We start from the raw sequence: 1,889 nt of genomic DNA, 5'->3' as shown, positions 1-1,889 counted from the left end.
TTTGTTGTTTTTTTGGCTGAACTGAGTTTGTGGAACTGTACTGAACTTTTGTGGAGTTTTTGCATAAGATAATGAAACCGTTTATTTCAAGGAATCTGAATTAGTAGCTGAAGGGATGGCAAAAGCTCTACTGTATTTACAATAACCCTCCAATATAGAATTTTCTTAGCTGAAATGTGTTACTTACCTAGTATATGTAAAATTATGTAACCATATAACTGGTAGTATTGAGAAGTATAACTAATAGATCAACTTACTTATGTGAATTCATGTTTAGCATATTGCTGTAAGCTTAAGTGCAACCTCTTTTCAAGACGGATGATGATGATTAATCCTCTTTTCAATTTTCTCGTAAGTCACTCGTAAGCAAACAAACTTTACATAAACTTCAGGGACATTTGAACACTACGATTTTGGAAAGTCAGAGAACTTGAGGAGGTACCACCAACCAACTCCGCCGAAGTACGACCTGAAAAATGTGACGGCGCCAGTGGCTCTGATCTGGGCGCAGAATGATTGGCTGGCCGACCCAGAAGTGAGTCCCTTTTGTGTTTCCCGCTACTCTCTGTCTCTTTCAGGTTATTTCTGTGATATCTCAGGTATTCCTTTTGGTATAATAAAGAAGAAAGAAGCTTTGATCATGTTTGGTTATATTAGTTTTCATTATTGCTTGTTTCTTAATCATTAGGATTGGGAGAGTTGTTGAGGAGTGGTCTCTCCGTTAAGCGAAAAACAGACCTAGTATCTTCTCTTTCTTTTTCTTTTTTCTTTCTTTCTTTTCTTTTTTTCTTTCTTTCCCTTTCTTTTCTTTCTTTCCTTTTTTCTTTTCTTTTCTTTTTCTTTCTTTAATTTCTTTCTTTCTTCAATATTTTCTTTTTCTTTTTCTTTTCTTTTCATTTTCTTTAATTTCTTTCTTTCTTCAATATTTTCTTTTTCTTTTCTTTTCTTTTCTTTCTGTTTTCAATATTTTCTTTTTCCTTTTTTTTTCTTTTTCAGGATATTGTGTACCTTGCATCCCAGCTTCCAAATTTGGTGATGAACGTAAAGATGCCGCTGCCTGATTTCAACCACATGGACTTCATCTGGGGAATCGATGCAGATAAACTTGTCTACAAAAGAATCCTGAAGTATATGAAGTTCTTCTAATTAAAGCGAATGTTGAGAAGTTGCTTATTGCAATCTATGATAGAGGTTGTATGTAATGCTTCTACAAAAGAATCCTAAAGTATGTGAAGTTCTTCTAATCAAAGTGAATGTTGAGAAGTTGCTTTACTGCAATCTATGATATAGATTGTATGTAATGATTCATTCTGTTGGTGTATGCCACTTTTATGTGTAGATACATAGAGATCATTATATATGTATGATTTAGGTATCGGTTTACTGTGAATTTGTTACCTATGACATTATTTACTTTTAGTCCCATTATTCTAAAATGTAATATGAAATTAAGCTTATAGAAATATATATGTACAATTTAAGAATACCAGTGGTCACAAAAAAAAAAAAAAGATTTGTGGAAGTTGTTTTACAAATACCGGTCACAACAGACTTTAAAAAATAGGGCATTTTGCTACAGTTATGATTTCCCTGTCTTTTTATGTTGTAGAAAGTAATTTTTAGGGAGAGAATTTTTAAGGATACATATTATACTGAAATTTCCATTCATGCTTAAAGGATGTGACTAAGGCATCCCTCCCGATGGTTTTTATTTGTTAGTCTTCTTGAAATCTGTTTTATATTATTTATTATGTTATGATTACTTTGATGTCAAGTACTTGAGAAGTTGCTAATAGAAAACAGAAGATAGTCACGAGGCTCTTGAAACCATAGATATGAATTTATCATTATACTGGCTGCCAAATGCATGTTTCTGTGTGATTTATATA

At 32.3% G+C, this 1,889-nt stretch overlaps 1 protein-coding gene across 1 annotated transcript in view; it reads left to right on the top strand.

Moving 5' to 3' along the window:
- LOC119592482 (gastric triacylglycerol lipase-like) overlaps nucleotides 1–1,554 on the top strand; it is a gene marked incomplete in the record, with an annotated part of 10,262 nt that extends 8,708 nt beyond the window's left edge. Inside the window, 2 exon segments of the mRNA XM_037941314.1 lie at nucleotides 393–535; nucleotides 997–1,554. Coding sequence (XP_037797242.1) covers nucleotides 393–535; nucleotides 997–1,146 — 293 coding nt within the window.
- Nucleotides 1,555–1,889: the final 335 nt, after the last annotated feature.

The sequence above is a fragment of the Penaeus monodon genome, chromosome 30 (genome assembly GCF_015228065.2).
Source record: "Penaeus monodon isolate SGIC_2016 chromosome 30, NSTDA_Pmon_1, whole genome shotgun sequence".
In the NCBI taxonomy this organism is placed as follows: domain Eukaryota; kingdom Metazoa; phylum Arthropoda; class Malacostraca; order Decapoda; family Penaeidae; genus Penaeus; species Penaeus monodon.
This window is presented reverse-complemented; position numbering and strand designations above follow the sequence as displayed.